General features: G+C 36.8%; 1 protein-coding gene across 1 annotated transcript; it reads right to left on the bottom strand.

Annotated features, from left to right (window-relative positions):
• Positions 1-11,540: 11,540 nt before the first annotated feature.
• ngb (neuroglobin) lies at positions 11,541-17,561 on the bottom strand. Its single transcript, XM_079853082.1, has 5 exons — positions 17,309-17,561; positions 16,831-17,066; positions 15,762-15,870; positions 13,923-14,042; positions 11,541-13,747 (listed from the first exon to the last, which is right to left on the bottom strand). The coding sequence occupies exons 2-5, from the start codon at positions 16,926-16,928 to the stop codon at positions 13,595-13,597; spliced, it is 480 nt and encodes a 159-aa protein (XP_079709208.1). The 5' UTR covers positions 16,929-17,066; positions 17,309-17,561; the 3' UTR covers positions 11,541-13,594.
• Between the last annotated feature and the right edge of the window lie 3,428 nt (positions 17,562-20,989).

Raw genomic sequence — 20,989 nt, 5'->3', positions numbered from 1 at the left:
TGTGCGTGTTGTGGCTTCACAAATGCTTTGCTGCATACCTCGGTTGTAACGAGTGGTTATTTCAGTCAAAGTTGCTCTTCTATCAGCTTGACTCAGTCGGCCCATTCTCTTCTGACCTCTAGCATCAACAAGGCATTTTCGCCCACAGGACTGCCGCATACTGGATGTTTTTCCCTTTTCACACCATTCTTTGTAACCCTAGAAATGGTTGTGCGTGAAAATCCCAGTAACTGAGCAGATTGTGAAATACTCAGACTGGCCCGTCTGGCACCAACAACCATGCCACGCTCAAAATTGCTTAAATCACCTTTCTTTCCCATTCTGACATTCAGTTTGGAGTTCAGGAGATTGTCTTGACAAGGACCACACCCCTAAATGCATTGAAGCAACTGCCATGTGATTGGTTGATTAGATAATTGCATTAATGAGAAATTGAACAGGTGTTCCTAATAATCCTTTAGGTGAGTGTATGTTAACGGTGATAGGCGTCGTATTCCTATAAGTAGACGTGGATCAGCTGAGAGTCAGCTGATGCGAGCTTGACTAACGTGACCTGCCAGAACTGAAGCTACGCTTGATCGTTATCTTCCCTGTGTAAACTACAAAAAGGGGAATTTGTGAAAATGGTGACATCATGCACATGCATATTACATGTTCAGTCTAAAGGCATGGAGTGTTTCTTTACAAAGTGACATCGCCAACTACTGGCCTGGCATGAATAAAACAGCGTTTTTAGTCGTTTTTGTGGAACCGTGTGCACGGAAAATGGAAAGACTTTTATGTTTTTAGGCACATAGTTGTCGTGTAAACGTACCCTCGGTTTATGAAATGTGGCTTGAGGTGCCACTGTCATGTGATGGGGTGCTTATGACAAAGTAAATTGCTGCACCTTGTTAAATTGCTGCAACATAGCTCGTAAGGGTATACAACTAAATTTACAAAAAATCAATGCTGTCAAGTTGTCTTTATTTTTTTTTTTTTATACATATACTTTAAACAATTCCTAACCCTAAGGGCCCCAATATACTTAAAGCATAATCGAGCAAACATTTCGAGCAAAATCAGGCCAATGCGAAGTTCGTTTGGAGAGTTTGCAACAGCTTGCTGAAGCGAACTTTCTGGAGTAGTTCGCTCTGGCTGGTAAACACCTTCGAACTACCAGGTTCATGGCGATTACATAATATGTTTGTGTGCTTTGTGGCTCCTCCTTCTTTGATATGGAAATCTTCGTTAATTTCTTCTGTTAAGTCCGTCAAAATCGGACGCAAGTGTAAACATGAACACTGGAGAGCTGATTTATAGTAGAAATTTGAAAGTGACACTGGCATTGTGTTTCATGTTTAATATTGTAAAGCTGCTTGCTTTAAAGCAATCTATTGTATAAAGTGCTATATAAATAAACGTGACGGTATCTTTTGACTTGGGCCAGTAAGTATAACCAACTAGAAACCACCCAGAACACCCAGCAACCAAGGTAGCCCTTCCACAATATTGCATCTTGGTGGCAACTTTGCAATGGGAAAGCAGTTTTTTTTTTTTTTTTTCAGAATTTTTTTTTTTTTAATTGTTCCATGCTGCAGTCTCAAAAACATTTTCCTGTAAGTGTTCTTAAGATTCTGCATTTTCCTGTAAGTGTTCTTAAGATTCTGTCTCTGAAAATGAAATGTCGGCCCTTAAATTAAATCTCCTGCCGTGCCAGAAGACAGCCAGTGGTCACTTGACTGGTCAATGCTTGAAAACTGCCAATTATGTTTTTCCTGCACACTAGATGTCATTACCATCTGAGTGTTATGGGACACCACAGCAGCACAACAACTGAAGCCGCACATGAGAAATATTTCCAAAATGTAGGACGTGCACTTACTCATAATATGGCCAAATAAAATGTGTACTCTGATGTTCTTATTCAATGCGCTTCTTCTACACTGCCTTTTAAAATTCGTTATTTCTTCTCCTGTAAATATCTGTTCTTTAGACTTTTTACAAAGACCACAATTGTAGATTACTAGAAAGGAATCAAGTTACCGTATATTCCAGGATCTCAATTATGGAAGTTTCCATTTCTATATGGAAAGTTCCATAGTTTTTGAGTAGCGCTGATAAATGGAATTCCATGTGTCCCACCATCAGATGATTGTGGAAATAAGAAATAAACCCATAAAAATGGAAGATATTTTGATATATTTAATTGATTTGCCCATTTAATCGTTGTGAATGTCCATCCACAAGCAGTCTTTGGTTTATTTAGGGTATTCAGCGGTTTTTGTCTCGGCTATTATTTTCCTTTCTTTTGCAGAACTGGCAGGAATATCTGACAGAAGGCCAAAATGTGGATACATCTAAATCTCTAAACATTTTTCCAGAAGTAACAACCCAGAAACATTCTATAATTCTATACTAGTATGTTTGTTTGTGCCACCGCTGGTCTGTATGCATGTGCTGAGATGTTCTTATGTGAGGACATTGACCCGAGCATGGATGGATGGATATAGATAAATCACTAATTTAACTGATTTTAGTGGGAAAGTTCAAATGTTCCGATTAAAATAATCCACTGTGGACATAGTAGCACAACTTGTCTTTGCCAGGGCTTTTCGGGATTAATTACACTGATGTTTACCCTCAGCAGGGTGAGAATTCCCTGATGGTTGTAGTGATTAATATGTTGGAAGCATCAAATGTGGCTGAGTATATGCCACAGCTCACCTCTCTAATGACAGGCTGTGAAGAGCAGTGAGTCTGCATACTAATTACTGCAGTTTGGGCTGGCCCTGCATAAAGTCAACCTAATTATTAATGTGTGTGAGTGTGTATTTCTATAGAGAGATGGACGGTTGGCAGGTTTAAATGATAGTGTCATGGTTTTGCACTATTGCATGAATCTAAATATTATATTTCACACTGAAAATGTGGCACATAAACACCACCTTGAAGTGGCATAAAAGTATACAAAAGGTATAATGCAACATTGAAGTAGCATTAATGTATTAACTAAGGAATCACAATGTTTCCCGTTCTGGAATGTTTCTTGTCGATTCTCATACACAAAAGCTAATTGTTGCCACCTAGCATCACCGTTAATCTCTGCCTAACTTTGATCCATTATCAACTGTAGTCATTTAACTTCCATTGAAAACTAAGATCTTCCGGTCACTTGAAAATTCCGGTCCAGTGTGAACGGCTCTTAGCTTTATGCAAATGAGTAGTGAGTACCAATGGACTTTCTAATAGTGGAGGTCATGTGATCTGTTTTCTTAAACAGTTGAACACTTTGGAAAAGTTGACACTGAGTCTAAGAGTTGCCTAAACTCATCAATGTATAGACAGTGGTAGATATTTTAAGTTAGTATTTTTGTTAGGGGGTAACATTTTAGGACCCAAGGACCAGATGTTTGAAAGAGTCAGTCAGAAGTCAGAATTATAATAAATTGAAGAAAAGTTTTACTGAAGATAGTTTGCAGTTTCATCAGCAGAAGTCAGCTTCAAGACTCACACAGGAGTTTGTAGGCCGTCCCGCTTACATTTACAAAGATCACAGCAGTTATACCCTTCACCAAGGTCTAAGCTACGTCATTGCTTCAGGTTGCAGTTTCTGATTGGCTAAGATATTTCCAAGGTTGGATTTGGCTTGGCTCTAACTATAAACAGGAAAATCGTCTCAAAACATCAAGATAATGCGTTCTTTCTCTCAAGGAGAGCTACACTTTAGTCTAACTGGAAAGTAAGGTTTTAACAAAGAGATGGTCTCTTAAACTATAGACTTCATTGACTGTGACCATAGTTGTAAGAGTACCCTAGAAAAACAGATGTACTGTATGTATTGACACATGTTGAAGACCTTTCTCAAACAAAACATCTTTCCATATTTAATTTCTGGAAGCCGGCTAAATGAGCAAGCACTGTTACTGCATTCATATCAAATACAGACATTGGAGAATACATGAAAAGAACATTTCTGGTAACTTCTATAACAAAGTAAAATCTCACAAGCTTAGAGAAGTCATTCAACTCGTGATATTTAGAAGGAAAAATATTGATTAATACCTTGATTATAATTACTCATTATACATTGAAGTAGCAGTGGATTCCAATCCTCCCCCTTCAATGTATAGTTACAAAATGCCTCCTTTCTCAATGAAAAAAAATGTCCTTGTTGTATAAATGAAAGCAAAATAAGACCAAGCACAGGTACGTTTCATCAGTAATGTGCTGCACTCATGGGAGTGGTGGAGAAAGCAATTTTTCATACATCTGCCACAAGTGTCAACACAGGAGGAAAAAAAGAAATCAGTTTGACATTTTCCTTCTGTCTCCTAAGCAACCTTCCTGAGCAGGCAGTCTTCAGAAGGTGAATACCCCTGGGAACAGAACACGCTGCTTTCTCCTCCTCTGTGCCATATGCTTGGAATAGAACTGCTTCTGTTTTCCCTATTTGACTGCTACCTGTGTTTGTCTCCCCTGCTGTGCATGTGCATCTGAACAGCTTGATTTGTTATAAACCAAGCTGTTATGTTGGAATACTTGCATTTCATTTGCACAGGAATTTTGATCAAGTTAATCTTTCTTTGACTATATGCTTGACCATTTATAGTCAAACATTAAATGGCATTCGCTACCAATTTTACATTTTGTGATTTTAGTTTCCATTGGCTGCCGTTGTATGGACATAAAAACAACAACAATGAGATTTCTCAAAATATTCTATTTAATGTTCCACAAAAGAAAGAAAGTCTTACAGGTTTGGAATGACATGAGGGCGAGTAAATGATGACTTCACGGCCGCTAAAGTATGGTTCTATATAGTATGAGTGTATGTAATATGAATGTACCACATTCGCCATGTTGTCATTATCATGTGACCTACATGATGCCACTGTCAGTTGCGTCGCTTCACCTCATTCACAAATCTTCTCCTGTGGCCTCATTGTTTTTGCCAAAGAATAAAAAAATAAAGTAATTGCGACTTTTTATCTCACAATTCTGACTTTTTTTCCTCACAATTGCGAGTTTACATTTCTTAGAATTGCGTGATATAAAGTCGCAATTCTGAGGAAAAAAGTTTATATCTTGCAATTCTGACTTTATAACATGCAACTGTGAGTTCATATCTCGCAATTCTGACTTTATAACACGCAAGTGCAACTTTATACAGTATCTCGCAGTCCTGAGAACTAAAGTAAGAATTGCGAGACTTGCAATTGCGAGATAAAAAGTCGCAATTATCTTTTAAAATGTTCTGTGGCGGAAACCAGCTTCCATAGATTTCGGATGCAGCCACTGTGTTCCTGTTTTACCTGCCTGAGTTCCTAGTTAGTTTCCCTGATTGTTTATTGTTAATTAATCCCTCACACTTTTCTGTTCAGTTTGATTACCCTCTCCATGTATTTAATCCCTGTGTTTCCTAAGTTCCCTTGCTCGGCATCGTCTTAGTTTTGCTTGTTTGTGTTATCCTGTTCTCTTACGTGTATCTTCTTGGAATTATAATTTTTTGTGTACTCCTTCTTCATGTGCTTTACTTCAACCATACGTGACCATAATTGACTAACTTTAATCTTTTAACTGTGCAGGCCAAGTCAGTGAATACTGAATATATGTGTTATGTAAATATGGATGGTTGACTTCATAATTGTGGTGATTTATTATGAATGACCCATTTTAGCAGCATTATTTCCACAAATGGTTCGAGTGGACTGGGAAGAAAGCCTTGCCTTGTGAATTACAAAGCTCTTTTATTTTAAAAGAGCAGGAAAAATCTATGATTTTAAAGTAATTTAATTTTCATCTTCTTCCAGATATGTCGCGACGCACTGCTTTTTGAATTTTGGCATAAATGTGTAGTGTCAGAACTCTTTCTTGGATTTACAGTTACAGTCTGCTGCAGTTTTCTTGGCAAACACACTATGACAACTTTAAATGTGCAGAGAGTATCTGATAACCATGTGACCGCTTACTGTGTACAGTCTTGTATTTCCTGTCATTAGTAGGATCCTGAGGGAAACTAGTGGAGATGTCGAGGAGAGGTGTGAAGACTTTGGCAGAGGCTGTGTCACAGAAGGACTCTCATTAGAAGAGGGAACATCAACACCATGTACAGTAAAGTGCCACATTAGTTACTGATCCTACTGTAGCTAATCCACAACTTTTACGATTACGGTTCTCTTGTGAAAGTTTGACTGTACAATCTCATGTTCAGACTTTGATCTTGTTTACCACACAGCAATGATTGGCTTATTCATCCAAAGATTACAATTCTGTCAAGCTCCATAAACGGCAAAAAAAAAAAAAAAAAAACACCATTAAAAGTCTCATCATGCAGATCATACCAGCGGTTTTCACAACCCACTGGTGATTCGCAGAGCGGGGATAAGCGAGTCGTGTGAGAATGTTGATGCTTTCATGCCACATCAGAAAAATTTTAATTTCAGTTTTACTGCAGGGCATTTACATATTTGCGTATTTACATATTTCATTTACATGATACACCAGTGTGTTGGGAAAAGCTGCATTGCTTTCCATCGCAGCGCTCCTCATGCGCTGTTTGTAACAACTTTGTTTGCATGTACAGTTTTTTATTTGCATCTACGGTTCAATGATGAACCCTTAACATTCATGGAACCTTTGCATTGGGCAAAAGGTTCTTATGGAAAATGGTTCTTCCGATTATTATAATGTTCTTTTTATTTTTTAGAACTGTTCACTGAAAGGTTTTTTGAGGAACCAAAAAAGGTTCTTCTATGGCATCGCTGCTGAATCCCCCTTTTGGCACTTCTACTTTTAAGAGTCAACTATGTAGTCCGATTCATGAACAAATGATTCTTATGAGCCACTTTTTTCAATCAGTCTATTAAAAAGACTCTCAAACTTAAGTCTGCAGAATCTTTCTGACAAATCCTTCACTGAATTTACTCTTCGAATCCATCAAGTGAATTGTAAGTTCCATGTGTGTTTTATTTAATGTGGGTCCTAGCATGAAAATGTTGGGGTGTTGGTGTCACTGATGTCAAACCTGGCATGATGTGTCTTCATGCACCATATTTGGCAGAACTTTAAGTTTTTAGTGGAGTTATTCCTGTTTTAGAATAAACAGAGGTGTAAAGAGAACCTGAAAACCATACTTGAGTTAAAGTACAAATACCTTACAGCAAAAATGACTCTATTGGCAGTTACAAGTCACCAATTCCAATGCGGTTTTACAGACGAGGCTTAAGTCTATTCCCAGAATAAAATGCATGTTTGAGCTGTTTTAACTGAACACAACTTGCACTGACATATCTTAAAACATCTCACTGCCATTGTTTTTGTCTCAAGATGCACACCGGTAATGTTTTTTTTCCAAAGCATGTTTATTGAAGTCTCTTCCATATAACGGATAAAAAAATTATTTTAATTAAAATGAAATAGTCAAAGCCTACTGTACTTGCACTGGACGTGCTGGTTTCAGCTGCAGTCTTGTCCTCATCTCATAAATGAAACCCCTGTGATTCACAACTACCTGCTAATGCAATCACATTCACTTAAAGTAGCCTTGTTGAAAAGTTTGGGTGCGTAAGGGCAAAACGCACAAGATATAGTACCTTCAATATCCTGTAGATGGCGATATCGCTTCTTTTAAAGCAGAAATAAACTGCTGCAGAAAAAGTTAGGTGGCATGTAAAATGTAACAAATAATTACATTACTCATCACCAATTTATTAGAGTAAAGAGTATGTAGTCAGGTTGAGAGTAAAAGTTTCTAATATCTTTGATACTCAGTAAAATGACAAAGTAGCCTAAAAGATAGGCTACTTAAAAACAGTAACTAATTATATTTACTTAAATACTGTACTTCACTGAGAATAAATAGCCATTTAAATTAGCCAGGAATTGTGAAGATATTGTAGATTTGTCATTATGAAATGCTTTATACTTTGATGGTAAACCAGAACACTGTGACAAGTAAATGTGAACTGAATGCAGTCAGCGCTTAAAAAGATCCCAAAGTCACACTCCAGCACACTCCTGTCCTCAACAACTCTTCTCTACTGTCTGAGTCTTAAAATACAAACACTCCACACACTCTCTCACTGTGCTTGTCATGGTTGTCATGGTAATTTCCAATGCCCTGCTTCCAACACATTGCAGACTTTCTAAAAATAATGATTTTTTTTAGTCTGTTATGTTTTTATTATTATTATTATACTTATTACGCCTTTTTATCGCCGTCTCTCCCCTGCTGTCTGATTGTCTTTCAATTTTACACTTTATTTAGCTTTTAGGACAGATATAGCTCAAGTGTTTGTGGCTTCTATTCTTCTGTATTGTCAGAAATATTCTTAATTATAAATCTGGTATCATATAAATTCCAAATAGGAATCTCATAAATTATAAAAAAAAAAAAAACTAAAATAATGGTGTTATATAGCAGTGTTGGATAGACGCTGGTATTTGCGGAGGCAGATTTTGCGAGGCAGAATGTGCCTAGACTTGACAGTCAGCCTTCAAGACATTTACAATAATGCAGTGTAATTGAATCCACAAACCCAGTGAGTAGCTCTCGCTTCTGGAGTTTTCCTCCATCTCATCCACTCTGACAATGTCACATCAGAGAGTGCAAAGGTGTGAACAGTGTTTCTTTTCTTTTATAACCATCTGATTGTTGGAACTGGGACATTGTGAAGAATAACATAAGTCAAATGCTATTTCTTTATACTTCAAGCCAGTGTGCCAGCGTTATATAAGGGATCACCCTCATTAAACAACGTCCCCATGATTTACAATTGATATAATTAGCAAAAAAAAATGCTGCAAAAGACATTTTATTTATATATTAAGACAAATCACTGGAATTCTATGGACTGTCTAGTTTATTTATTTATGCATTTTCTGAGAAATACCTTTTGTTAAACCCTGTTATGCTGTAAAATTTCCTGTTTTAAAAATAATGGGTAATAAGGGAGCACTTTTTTTTATCACTTTTTTATTATTATCTAAAAGTAATCAAAAAGTAGTCTGATTATATTACCAAAAATGAGTAATGTAATGGATTACGTTACTAACTACAATTTTTGTCATGAAATTTGGAATCAGTATAACGGACAACAATATTTGTAAGTAATCTCGAGTCGTGCAAAGTGTGAGAATGTTGATGCTTTCATGCCACATCAGAAACATTTTTATTTCAGTTTTGCTGCAGGGCATTCACATATTTGGGTATTTACATATTTCTGCCATGATACACCAGTGTGTTGGGAAAAGCTGCATTGCTTTCCATCGCAGCGCTCCTCACGCACTGTTTGTAACAACTTTGTTTGCATGTACAGTTTTTTATTTGCATCTACGGTTCAATGATGAACCCTTAACATTCATGGAACCTTTGCATTGGGCAAAAGGTTCTTATGGAAAATGGTTCTTCCGATTATTATAATGTTCTTAACACTAATAAAAAAAGGTTCTTCTATGGCATCGCTGCTGAATCCCCCTTTTGGCACTTTTACTTTTAAGAGTCAACTATGTAGTCCGATTCATGAACAAATGATTCTTATGAGCCACTTTTTTCAATCAGTCGTTCAAAAAGACTCTCAAACTTAAGTCTGCAGAATCTTTCTGACAAATCCTTCACTGAACGAACTCTTCGAATCCATCAAGTGAATTGTAAGTTCCATGTGTGATTTATTTAATGTGGGTCCTAGCATGAAAATGTTGGGGTGTTGGTGTCACTGATGTCAAACCTGGCATGATGTGTCTTCATGCACCATATTTGGCAGAACTTTAAGTTTTTAGTGGAGTTATTCCTATTTTAGAATAAACAGCGGTGTAAAGAGTACCTGAAAACCATACTTGAGTAAAAGGACAAATACCTTACAGCAAAAATGACTCTATTGGCAGTTACAAGTCACCAATTCCAATACGACTTGATTAAAAGTCTTTACTCACGGATTTGCAAACAAAGCTTAAGCCTACAGTTCCAGACTAAAATGCATGTTTGAGCTGTTTTAACTGAACGCAACTTTTTTTCAACAATATTTGTAAGTAATCTACCCAGCACTGCATATTGACACAGTTGTATGTACTGACTGCAAATAATGTTGTGTGGTGCAGTGATATGTGCATACGCCCATTATTAGACATTTTTTGCACTTAACCCTAAAACATTCAACACCAAGAAATGCAAGAAATGTAGTTCTAGCATGACAACTCTCTGGATATTTTTAGCATGGTAATGGATATGACAATGTTAATGTATTTGGTCTTGGCGGAATAGATAATCAACTGCTGCTGCTGTTATTATTGCTGTTGTGGCTGGAGAGCAAGTACAGGAACATGTTACTGCCAATACAGATCTATACAGGTGGAGCTGGGGAAGGTGGAGGGTTTTAGACAAACTCTGAAAGCGCGCTGTAAACTGCTATAGTGAATGCTAACCAGCCATTTCAATGTTGAGCAGCAAGCTCATTGGCTGACATGAACCAATAGTGATGGGCGCTTTCAAAACATGCTTCATGAAGCTTCAAAACCTTTACGAATCTTTTGTTTCAAATCAGTGGTTCAGAGCGTGTATCAAAACTATCAAAGTCATGTGATTTCAGTAAACATGGTTTCGTAACGTCATAACAGTTTCAAAGCGTTTAGAACTTTCAATGGTTCACCGCTGGTGGCCAATCTCTGTAAACCCATGAATCATGAGGTTTTATGGGTTTTACCTGATCTCTGATCAGTTTTATACATTTGTACACATTTTAATTAGACATTAGTATAATTAAAAGGAATAATACTAGTTAATAGTGTCTTATTGCCCTGTTTAGCTGAGCCATCCATGGAACAAACAAAACAAACCCTGAAAATTGATAAAAGAACATAACACATATAGGCCTACTTGATATTTAATCGTATTAGATTTAGTTAATTGCATTTGATAGATTTTACTTTCAATTAAACATTTGCAATGGGTTTGTACAATGTGGTTTTTTTTGCATGTTTGGCCAGAGTTTTGTTGCATTTCCACTGTACTGACAAATAGGGGTCACCGCCGTGGAGACCGGTGTCGGATTGTTTCGAAGCCTCGACACAATTCGGCACATTTGCTTCAACTGTTTTAGTGTTCCTCGAAGCCTCGCTCTGCCCACCACTACCAATCAGCTTGTGCCCAGTAGTTAACGCTGTAAATATCATCAGCTGCGATAAGGGCCGCCCATCAACCTAAGCTATCTAGAGTTTTATGACAGAACTAGGCATTAGGTTTATTCTGATTATAAGAATATTAATTTATTAACAGGGTTGAAATAATGTTGAAATACTGTTTTAAGGTTAATAATAATTAATAAATAAATAATTATAATAAATAATTTTAGCCACAGCAAGGCTGGAACTTATTTGGGATTCAGTGTTGATTCGGTGGTTGCGTAGTCTGTCAATGGAGGGACAAAAATCTCTCAGATTTTATTAAAAATAACTTAATTTGTGTTCCAAAGTTGAACGAAAGTCTTATGGGTTTGGAACGACATGAGGGTGAGTAAATTAAGTAAATTTTCAACCATCCCTTTAAGAAATAACCATGGACAAATGTCACTATACGTCCCTTTAAGTTTATTAAGTTCAGCAGTTATCCACTGTTTGCTGATCAACTGATCGATAAATATTATAAATAGCCTATTAAAAGGATATCTCGAGAGTTCAAACATGCTGAAGTGGAAACTCAATTCATTGATTTCCAGCAGAGACCTATAACCAAGTTATTCTTTATTTCTGTCGTTTATTACAAATAAGCTTCAAACACATGTTTACATAGAGCCTTGACTGATCCTGATTCTAGTTAGATTGGTGACTGGCCAAAGAAACAGGATGTACAGTATAAGTGAAATATAACTTTTTTGGTTACTGAGTAGCCAGGTCATAACATCGCTGTTTAATATCAGCTGCTTCAGTGAGGTAGACATGGAGACAATTTAGTCACAGAATATCAAGAGAAAAAGCACAAAAGCAAACACTACACACAAACACACAATACTTCAATGGTCAATAAACATAGATTATCACAAAGGAACACTTTCACTTGAAAATGTTATAACCATTGCATCTTTGTAAAAGATTTTCAATACTAATAAGCGGATCATTCCATTAAGACGGGTTATAGAAAAGCCATTAGGTGGTACATATTCAGAAAAAGAGAACAGTCTTTGAAAGAGAAAAAAAATCATACCTTTTACACAAAAAAAAGTATCAGTGCACCATTGAGCAATACATGAAATTAAATAATCAATCCACATACACCTAAATATACAGAAAAGTCTATATACCTAAAGTAGGTTTTGTCATATAAAGTAACATGTAAAATGTACCAGCAGTTTCAATATCTGTGACAGTTGTACTTGGCCTGAACCATTTAAAATGTAGAAATATCTCTCATATAAAGAGGACAACTTTTCTACAAAGCTATTTAATGTTTCAATGATAGCAGCAAAACGGTTGTCATCGCTTTTAACGTTTTTCTATAGCTCATAATTATGGCAACAAATATTCTTATCTTAGATAAGAGTGTGTATGTTCTTAACTTACAAGGTTGTAATAAGCCAACTAATGCAATTTACTATTTTTAAAAAATATTATTCAGAAAGTTTGCTAACAAAAACTCTGAAATAAAGATTCTTATATATAGCTAACGCCCACTGGAGCGGATCGTTTATCATAAACACTCTTTGACTATCTACAATTCTAAATAAGTGAACAAATCATCTGGTTATGATATAACAGTCACTTTATGTTAAGTAACAGTCTACACAAGTCTTTCGTAAGTAAGCCTTGGAGTAGAGTGCTTCGATTATAATCCCATACAATGGAAATGTAAATTTATGACATGGCACAGGTTCATAAATTAACAGTCTGAAAATTCCAAAAGCTATTTCGGATGTAACAGTTCTCGTCATTTACTTTCATCGCCAGAAAGACTGATAATGGTTGATGAATGTGGCGAACAAAATTTCACATGAACATTTGGATGGCATCAAAACATTATGGCTACTGATTGCTTATTGTCTTTGACACTATCATTTGGACCATATTGCCAAATACTACTATGCTCAGATAATTTACTGAACATCACTAAACTTAAACTAGCACAGGCAAGACTATTGAATTAATTCGGTGTAATTTAAGGTTAAAGTGAAATTGTAGTGACTCCAAATGCCTTTATCTAAACTGATTCCAAGAGGCGACAGAATAAAACAACTTTTTCAAGTTGACCAAGCTCACATGTGCATAGTCAAACCTCAATACATTAAAACATCAATACATCAAGACAGTCATTTAAGATAGTTTGAGGAAATACATTTAGTCATTACTATATGTACAAAGCAAATTTTGCTTTTGAAGTTTCAACCATAAACTATCTATGTCCTGGACTCTTGAAAAGCATACTTTAACCTTACAGGCTTTGTCATCGCTAACTACAATCTCAGTCTACAGTTAGACCAAGCTACCAAAAGTTAGGACTTTTCAGGGAGCCAAAACACAACTCAGCTGAACTTACTTTCCCTTTTGGTGGTCCCATATCCAAGCCCCTCACTCTTTAAAAAAGATTTTTGAGAAGATACATCTGGTGACCTCTATAGTAACCTCCTTCTCAGTTGGACTTATGTTCACCGTTCTTGGCCCAGCCTCTGGTCATGGCTGATACCACGATGCTGTACATATTGAGCCAGGCCTGGCGCAGTGGTGTTGTGTAGGCTGGACCCAGGCTGGACTGAAGCATATAGAGCAGGGACTCTCCAACCAACTAATGAACACATGAAAGAATCCAATCAATCAACCAATGGTCTGAAAAATCACAATGACTGTGTCAATGTCAATCTCAAGGTCTTCTTTGACATTTGCGCGTTACGGCTGCAATTTCTAATTTCTGTCATCATAGATCACTAGTAAGTGATGACTAGACCTTGAAGTGTACTCACAGCGAAGGACTGGGGCTTCACCCCAACTGCCTGATGCTTCCTGCCCAGGTTCAACAAGAAGTCCTCCAATGTATGCAGGTCATCAAGATGGCTCACGGCTGCATCGATCACTAACATGACCTGGGAAGATATACAACCACTCTTGAGCTGGGTTTAACATTTCTGTAAACTCAGGAGTTGGGCCAAAATTAGTATAAAAATAAACATTGTAGACTTTATGTAGCCCCACCCCTTTTCAGCGCTGCGCTCGTTGTGTTCTGCCTTCCGGTTTGTATTTCCGACAGTAAGATCTTACGGATTTATGAATGAACCGCTCGTTTTAAAATCTTCCCGGTCTATTTATTATGACATCCGCCTCAAAAATGACAATGCTCATGATAACTGTTGCTAACTCTACAATAAGTAAATCCACTTAAGCTAAGTTCAAACACAAAATCTCTCTGGTGCATAAGGTCTGTAGGAGTGTTCATTTGCCAAAATCAGTGGTGTCCAATCCTGGAAGGTCAACATCCTGCAGAGTTTAGCTTCCACCTGTGCCAATACACCTGCTTGTATGTCTCGAGTAATCCTGAAGATTATGATTAGCTAGTTCAGGTGTGTTTATTTTGGGTTGAAGCTAAACTCTGCAGGCCCTCCAGGAGCAGGATCAAACTCCCTGGCCCTAAATGATCAATGTGGCTCTATGGTGCAATAAACAACAACTAAACATATCAATGATCTTTCGACAGATTTCGACAAATTAGCGGCCAAATTTGCTAAAGAGTGGTGCCGTGAATTTATTACAATAACCCTGAAGCAATCTCAGAGTGCAAGCTTTGCTGAAATGCATCATGGTCATGGCTTACTTCTGTAGATACAGTAGTAACACTCATCCTATGGAAACTCTTAAAAGTGCATTTCGTACCACAGGTGTAGGGTTAGGATTAATCTGTCCATCTTGACAAAACCCTTGCTCCTTGAGGATCGAACTAGCAAACCTTTACCAGTCTAGCATCTCCACTTTAGCAACGACGCCACAGCAAAGCTTTTTCTCAGTTCTATCTGAATGCAAAGACTGGTCTTTCCAGGCTACTTTGAAAGAGCTCGGAAGGACACGAGGACACGGAACGCATCTTTGTGAGAACTGAGATGTGCTGTGATCCTCTTTAATTACTTACGTTATCTTTTTAGATTATTTTTTTAGATTATTTGTAAAGGAGTGTGTATATTAAATATTGCCTATGCTTTGCCAATATTAAGATTTGGTAATGCTTTATTTTACAGTGCCATTGTTATATATGTTACATGCACTATAAATTATGCATAATTACCTGCAACTAACCCTAAACCAAACCAAACCCTAATCCTATAGTAAGTACTTGTAGTTACTTATTATTACTTAGTACTTACATGTATAATAACACTGTAACAAAGACACCTTAAAATAAATTGTAATCTAATATTCTTTTAAATATGCTAATAAAATGTACTGAAGGCTTTCTATATGTCATTGTCACAAAACAAAACGACAAATGTTTACTTTCATGAGTCACCGCACGTTTGTGTTTTGTATTGTTTGAGCACACACAGCCTTCCATTTATCGTCCACGCACAATGAGTTCTGGGATTTCCAACTGTTTGATTCTACATTTAATTCATCCTCGATATCAAGAACACATCCGGGTAATTTCGTGCATTCTTTGAGCATTGGAATTGAACTTCTCCAAGTTGATGATAATGTTGAACGAGAACACAAGGATGCAAGATCGCATAAGAATGCATATTGAGAAATGGCCCAAAAGTAGGTTCCTGCACTTTTACTTTTTTAACAATTGTTACAGATTTGACCTTTGAGCTCACCTTGGTGACATGATCGAGGAACTCTGGGCTGGAGAGGCATTCAGGTGCGACCCCACAGTTTGTGCTGTAGCTGAAGAGAGTAAGTAGCGCTGGATCCAGCTCAAATAACCTATCAAGAAATGTTACACTTAATCAGTCAACATTACAGAGCAGAACACTGACATGGATCTTCAACCACAGGTGTCTATTTCTAGTGCTGTCAAATCGATTAATCGTGATGAATCATATTTAAAATAAAAGTTTGTAAATATATGCGTGTATGTGTGTGTGTGTGTGTGTGTATATATATATAAACAGTATATACATACATATACATATACATACAAACACACATATATTTACAAACTTGTATCTTAGATACGATTAATCGCACTACTTCACATAAAATTAAATTAGGTAATTTAAGTCATTTAACCTTGACTAATAGAAAAAAGAAAAATGTGTATTCTTTTTTTCTTTGTAGCTTTAAGTCCCTTCACTTTTTCCCCAAAGAAAGTCATTTTTAGACTTTATGGTGAGTTTGAAGAGAAATACTCAGGAAAGTGATACTTGGTAGCATCTTTCCTCCGACAAGGTGATTCTGATGAAAATGATTTTGCTGCTCCCTGTCGCCAAGCAACAAGTCAAGCCTCTTACTGAGCTGCGGTTAGAGGAACAGACAGCGGGAGACTGATGGGGAATTTTTGATGGATTTAAAGAGATTACGCTTTAGTTTGTTGGTTAATTTGCTATACCTACATGATTAGTACAATCTTTGAGTTATGGAAAGCAACAATCCTGCATTTTGATTGCCAATTACTGTACTGTATGCATTGTGCTTTACATAAAAAACAAACCATTAAATCATTTTAAAAATAGTTAATTATTGTAAATGAATTTTATTATATTTATTACATTATTTTGACAAATGCTTCTGTCTCAAAAAAAAACAAGGTACTGTAGATGTAAATGAAGTGCGCCACACAACTCTATTTGCAACTTTCTAAATAAACATGCAGACTAAGTCAAATAGCATTATCCCTGACTGCAAAAGAGTTTCAGCCAGCGTGCAGTGCGACAAATACATTACCTCGTGAACATAACAATTCCATGTGGCACCTTGTTCTTCCCCAGACTCTCCCAGCTGTCCCGGATCAGACCCTTTTCTTTTTCAGAGAGTTTCTCCATTGTGACCCTCGGGTAATGCTGTGATTCCTGGTTGTCTTTCAGCGTCGTGGCATCAAAATGTGTTCTTCAGTTTAAAGCAGGACCTCCTGAATTCCCATTTCCAGACTTCCAGAGTTCAGTCTTCAGGTATGACCCCCCCTGTGAAGTGCATATATTTGCAGATATCATTCGCCCAGGACAAATAAGACTTCTCAGAGAAGCGTGCATGAGGGATTATAGGATCAAAAAGCCTTTCAAATACATTTCATTAATGCATTGTAATCAATTTTACTGCCAACGCTTTCCGACAAATGCTTCATGCACTCAACATCTAGAAGAGAAGAAACCTAACTTAGCCCTGACTTTATGGTCACAATAAACAGTGTGTGAAGCCGACGTACCGTTCCTTCACTGCTCTAGAGGTGACCTTCTTCTCTCACTGGCTTCGTCTGTCTTTCTCTGGCATTAGGACGTCTGTTTGTTCACTGCGAATATGTATATGTCAAGCCTGCTATCCTTGTGTTTGCTCTCTCTCTTTCTCTCTCTTTCTTTGTCTCACTCTCTTCCTCTCTCTTTTCCTCTTTGCTCCCCCCGCTCTCTCACACACATGCAAACACTCACTCACTTTCTCTCTCTTTATCTCTCCCTCTATCTGCTCCCTCTCCCCTTTCTGCTGCATGTAACCTCATAGATGCTGCTTGATGTGCATTCAAACTAAGATGAAGAGACCGTGTTGGCAATCTTCTGCATTTTCTGCATAAAAAACAACAACGTATAGATCTATTTTTAATCGATCACACTGTAACTGTCCTAAATGCTCTCATCCTTGTGATATTGTGTTCATATGGACAGTAAATAAGGACAGAATGGAAATGTCTCCACTGATCCTAGTAATAGCACCATGTTACGAGCCATAGCTCCTCCTACAGGTGAGAGTCTGGCCGTCAACAAAATAACAACACCTTCGTGCACTCCGTATGCATATAATCAAAGAAAACATTTAAGGAGATCTGATATGAATAAGTGAAAGAAGATAAAGACTCAAAGTACTTTGTTTTCGAATAGCCTAACTGTAAAGCATCAAATAAATATTCTCCTTGGCTTGCATGAGGTGGTATTCTTGCACACAATTAGTTAAATTAACTGCATCACTGCATTCTTAGTGCTTAGAAGTAGAGATGCACCGATACTAAATTCCTCAGCCGATACGATAGCTGATTATTCAGAAAAATATCTGCCAAATAGACATCCCGATAGTTTGATTTTCTTAAGGAAAAAAAAAAAACTCTCCCAAATAATGCTGCAAAGTATACAGGGAACCCTCTCGTTTGGTACATTACTATAATATTAGAGGTTAAAATAAACAATAGAGCTATTATATTCAACTGCTCTTTATTATCAGATATAATAATTACTCTCAAATAAAAACTGAAATGTTTTTATGTTTGCAATTTAGTTGCATATAAGGTAGTTTTCATAAACACTTAAATTCATTGTCAAATTTAGGCTATTCAAACATTCATATATCATTACAGTATAAACTCCTCTCTAGTGTTTATATATAGCTAACTAACAACATTTTAACAACTTTCCTGAGGTAAATACAAGTGAAATTTTAGCACTAATTGAGCGATTACATGAGACACGATTCATTTCTGTAAGTTGTAGCCTACTTTATCTTTCAGCATACCTTCTGATGTTCATGCATGTTTTTTTTTTTTTCGAGCTTGTATTAAAGATTTTTCTAACACTTTAATTTAAAGTGAAAGAAAAGATTCATGCTTCACGCTGCTGCTTGAACTGAGGATCTGTCACGTCACATTTAAGAGCGTCAAAATGCTATTTCATCGCTGCATCTCTTCTTAAAAGCATCTCTTCTTTACTTAAATAAAGATTCCAATTAACCAATTAGAATTGTAGAGCTTCGGCCCATCAGAAAAACATGAAAAAGTTCTTTAGAAAATAATTTATGCGCTACAGAACCCAAACCATCTGAAGAATCTATAAATGCATCTCTCTCTCTCTCTCTCTCTCTCTCTCTCTCTCTCTCTATATATATATATGTACAATATAACATCATTAACTTTTCCCCATAGAGCCCTATACTTTGAAAAAATGTCTGTCTTTGTTGAACATTCACTACCGTTTTAAGTTTAAGTTTAATTTTTTATAGAAATTAATACTTTTATTCAGCATGGATGCATTAATCAAATGTTACAAAGAAAAAATCTATGATGTTCTTTTGAACTTTCTATTTGAGCTTTCTATTTCGATCTTTTCTGTTCTCTAAAAGGAATGTTTCTTGAGCATTAAATCAGCATATCAGAATGATTTCTGAAGGATCATGTGACACTGAATACTGGAGTAATGATGCTGAAAATTCAGCTTTGCATCACAGGAATAAAGTACATTTTAAAATATATATAAAATAGAAAGTCATTCTTTTAAACTGTAGTAATATTTCACAATATTAGTAATTTTTCATCAAAAAATGCAGACTTGGTGAGCATAATGGACTTTCAAAAACATTTAAAATAGACAAAGACTGAGTTCAAGATATTAGTCAATCAGTTAATGTTTGTTTTGTTTTATTATATTTTCTTCTTGATCACATGTAGAAGGTGAACAAATATGTTTTTCAGGGATTCCCTAAATAATTTGCACATTATGTCCCACTTGATTCAGAGCTATATCTAACGTGTTGTCAATGTAAGGGACATTCAGTTGTGACAGCAAGACCCAAAGCACAGGAGAGAGCACAGTTGCCATGGTGACCTCGCAGGAGCACTTGAACTTTCAGTTAGCTGTCACTCAAACGCAGCGTTCTGTCCTCTGAAACTGACACATCAGTTAAGTCATTTTGGGTGTGTGCATGAAACATAGATAGACATAGAGTTTGCCAGTCAACTTTATTAAATCTAGCTACAAATTTAACAGAAATCTCCACTGACACATGACAAAATTAAATGAATTTCTTAGGATGGTATCCTTAGATTTGCACCATTTTCAGAATGTGAGGCTGGAGCTGCCAGGGCAGTTTTTTGTCAAATTTATATACCCAAAAAGTTTGAAAAAAACTTGCAACCAGGAATGCAGTTGTATCAAGCCACTACTTTATGACATGGTAGTGTAAATGTTTCATAAAATCGCAAAAATATACATTTCATCAGAATATATGTCTACTTTTGAATGGTCATCACTGGAAAATCTGGGAGGATTTTGCTAGAAAACTGACTGCAACTATGGGGCATTAAAAGATCAGGGAAGGAGGTCAAGAAGAACTGGCCGGACTTTGCCAGCCTTGCTAAAAGGAAAAGGGCTCTGCAGAGGACAACATTTAATAAAACAGGTGGTGGGACCAATGAGTCCCCCCTTCTCACAGCAGAGGATGAAAAGGCCTTGTCAATGCTTGGCACAAGTGCTTCAGATGGCATTTCTGGTAGTACTGACATCCATGGAGGAGTAGGGGTAGGACAGCCTGATCAGTTTCATCTGCCATCTCCCACCCCTACCATCTCCTAGTCCTCCAAACAAGCCTCTCAGGCCTCAGCCTCCATCTTCTGTTGTCCAGACTGCAGCCACACACCTCACACCAGTTTGAGAATGTTTGTAGTTGTAGTCAGGGCATATGAGAGTGTCCTTACTTAACAGGGAGGAAGATGAAGAGGTGGTGGAGGAGGAGGAGGAGGACAAAGATGGCATGGAACCACATGATGGCCAACCAAGAAATGCCCAATACATGGCTGGTTTTCATGCATGTCCGCAAATCATTGACATATTTTTTTTAGTTCATCCCTATTTTTCCCAGTCTTTGAAGCATATTACATCTTTTTTTAGTTTTTTTGTTCATTCATTAAATTTTGATTAATTTTGATTTTGATTTATTTATATATTTTTTGTTTTGTTTTCTGCCCTTTTTTAATTACTTCATTTACATAATTCATTTAACCAAAACTAGTCACAAGGTGTACAATAAAGTACAATCAAAACCTTATTATAATCACATTGCATTTGAATAAAGTTAAAGGTGTAATCTGCCGGTTGTCCTGGAGGTGACCTCATAACTTCTTGCGATGCACTTG

The sequence above is a fragment of the Squalius cephalus genome (assembly GCF_949319135.1).
Source record: "Squalius cephalus genome assembly, chromosome: 20".
NCBI lineage: Eukaryota > Metazoa > Chordata > Actinopteri > Cypriniformes > Leuciscidae > Squalius > Squalius cephalus.
This window is presented reverse-complemented; position numbering and strand designations above follow the sequence as displayed.